General features: G+C 49.0%; 1 protein-coding gene across 1 annotated transcript; it reads right to left on the bottom strand.

Annotated features, from left to right (window-relative positions):
• Nucleotides 1–251: 251 nt before the first annotated feature.
• On the bottom strand, nt 252–1,985 carry LOC118965038 (neuromedin-U receptor 2-like). The gene is made up of 2 exons (XM_036981770.1): nt 1,886–1,985; nt 252–1,168 (listed from the first exon to the last, which is right to left on the bottom strand). Exons 1-2 carry the CDS (start codon nt 1,983–1,985, stop codon nt 252–254), a joined length of 1,017 nt encoding a protein of 338 aa, XP_036837665.1.
• Between the last annotated feature and the right edge of the window lie 315 nt (nt 1,986–2,300).

The following is a 2,300-nucleotide window of genomic DNA, read 5'->3' as shown; positions in this document are numbered from 1 at the left end:
TATGATAAAGTGCATGTTATTAAGATATCCCCCACAGATATCTCACCTAGTCCAATGAGACGGCTTGAGTCATATGATTTAAATGATGCTGGGAATAGCTGGCAACTACTAGATCCCACATAGGGTAGCTACAGTTATCTTTCATTATTTAGACACAGTGAATTTTTTTTACCTGAAGTTAAATGCTGATTAAATCCCTCTCTCCATAGTAAAGTTAAAGAAAAGGGCACTGGTTGTCTTTTCAAAATAGTTTAAGGAGGTGGGGTTGTAGTCACAAGGTGAGTGGGGGGGGTAGCTCCGCCTTTCTCCCCGTGGGTAGGTGAATGCTCCCTCTGAAAAAGCAGAGTCACTCCTTTCCTGAAGCGCTGGTCTCTCACGCTGTATATTATCACATTACAGCAGCTGTTCCCAGTCAGGATCCAGAAGGCTACAAAGGAGAAGTTGCACCAGGTGAAGCCCACCACGTTGCCCACACACACAGCGATGGGGGTGAAGGAAGCCGTGAAGGCAAACGTCAGAATGCTGATCGTCTTGGCGGCCTTGATGTCAGAGAAGGAGGGTCTATGTTGGCAGCCGCCTCCCCCTCCCTCGACCCCCACATTCCCCTCTGACATGAGCTTACGTTTGCGTGTGTAGCGGCGGATGCTGGTGAAGGACAGGATGTTGAATACCAGGGTGCCGCCCAGCAGCGTAAAGTCAAACACGGGGAACAGTAGGAGGATGTTGGCGTCAGAGGGCAGAGTGACTCCATCCCACAGGGGGACATAGTTACACATCCGGCTGCACTCACTGTACTCCAGTGTGAAGTTGTTGCTGAGGATGAGGGGGGCTAGGGCCAGAAGGTAACTGCCTGCCCAGGAGAAGAGGATGAGAAACAGGGTGCGTCTCCGTGTCACCAGGTGGTCCTTATGTAGGGGCCATAAGATGGCCACACAGCGCTCTACCGTCATCAGGAAAATAGTACTGATGGAGACAAACGTACAGCCAGCGAAGACTGGACCAATCAGCATGCAGGGCTGCCAGGGTCCCACCAGGCCCCCCATGGAGGGGTCAGTGCCCCCCTGGTACCAGACAGGAGAGGAGCTGGTCACCATCAGAGAGATCTCAGTGTAGACAGAGAAAGGAACCACCAGCACTCCAACCATCATGTCCGCTATGGCCAGAGAGACTGTCAGGAGAGAAAGGTCATTCACAGTTCACACTCAACCACATACGGTACAAATCCCTGTGTCCTAAAAGCTGATTTTACATTCAAGTCCATGGAAAACAAATCTACAGTGCTGCGTCGAAATGGTTTTGCGTCCTTTGAGGCAATGCACAAAGGGATCCCTGATTGTGACTGAACAGCATTGAAGATTGATTTAGTTCTCTGCTAAACAACAAGCACTGACCGTCTTAATTAATCCTGCAATATAACCAATACAGGGTGGCAGGTGGCCTAGCAGTTAAGAGCATTGGGCCAGTAACCGAAAGGTCTCTGGTTTGAATCCCTGAGCTGACTTGGTGAAAAATCTGCCGTTGTGCCCTTGAGCAAGGCACTTATCCAGAGCGACTTACAGGAGCAATTATGGTTAAGAGTATCTGCTAAACTACTAAAAAGTTAAATGTAACTAGCAGGCAACATAAACAAACATGCGACTCTAGAAACAGAACATTAAACCAGAAAGGTGTTTGAATTTAAATGAATTTCACCTTTCAGTGTCAAGAACACCAAAGGTTGTTCTTCTTCCATGTCAGTGAATATATTGCACACATGTGTGTAAACATAAGCAACTGACATGTGACTACCATTCTCTCCTATCATAAATCAACAGCATTTCTAGAGAGTAAATGAGCTCATTCTGAATGAACAAGTCTGAATCAGTGAGGTTTTTTGTTTGTTTACCTTTGAGGTATCCCTGTGGTGTACGGACCTGTCTTGTCTGCATGAAGACGGTGAGCGTGACCACGTTGCCCACCACTATGGCGAAGGCCAGACTGACCATAACACCACGGCCAGGGTACGGTTCAGCAGGCCACAGCAGCAGAAGGTGCAGAAGGGGGCCAGAGACTTGCCTGAACCCCGGCACAACCAGGGCTGCTGCTGTCAGGTTGGGGCACACAATCGCCTGTGTGCCCCATGGAACACTCAGGTTGGCCAGGAGGTCAGTCATGGTAGTCCGGACGAGGCCCAGGACAAACCTCACTACTAGGAGAAATGTGTGCTCCTGGTGCCCATGTGCTGGACTGAGAGATGCTCCTGGAGAAACAAGCAGGAACATTATAAAACCAAGGTAAACCATCAAACCTGTCCAAAGGAA

This window comes from Oncorhynchus mykiss, chromosome 6, assembly GCF_013265735.2.
Source record: "Oncorhynchus mykiss isolate Arlee chromosome 6, USDA_OmykA_1.1, whole genome shotgun sequence".
Taxonomy (NCBI): Eukaryota; Metazoa; Chordata; class Actinopteri; order Salmoniformes; family Salmonidae; genus Oncorhynchus; species Oncorhynchus mykiss.
This window is presented reverse-complemented; position numbering and strand designations above follow the sequence as displayed.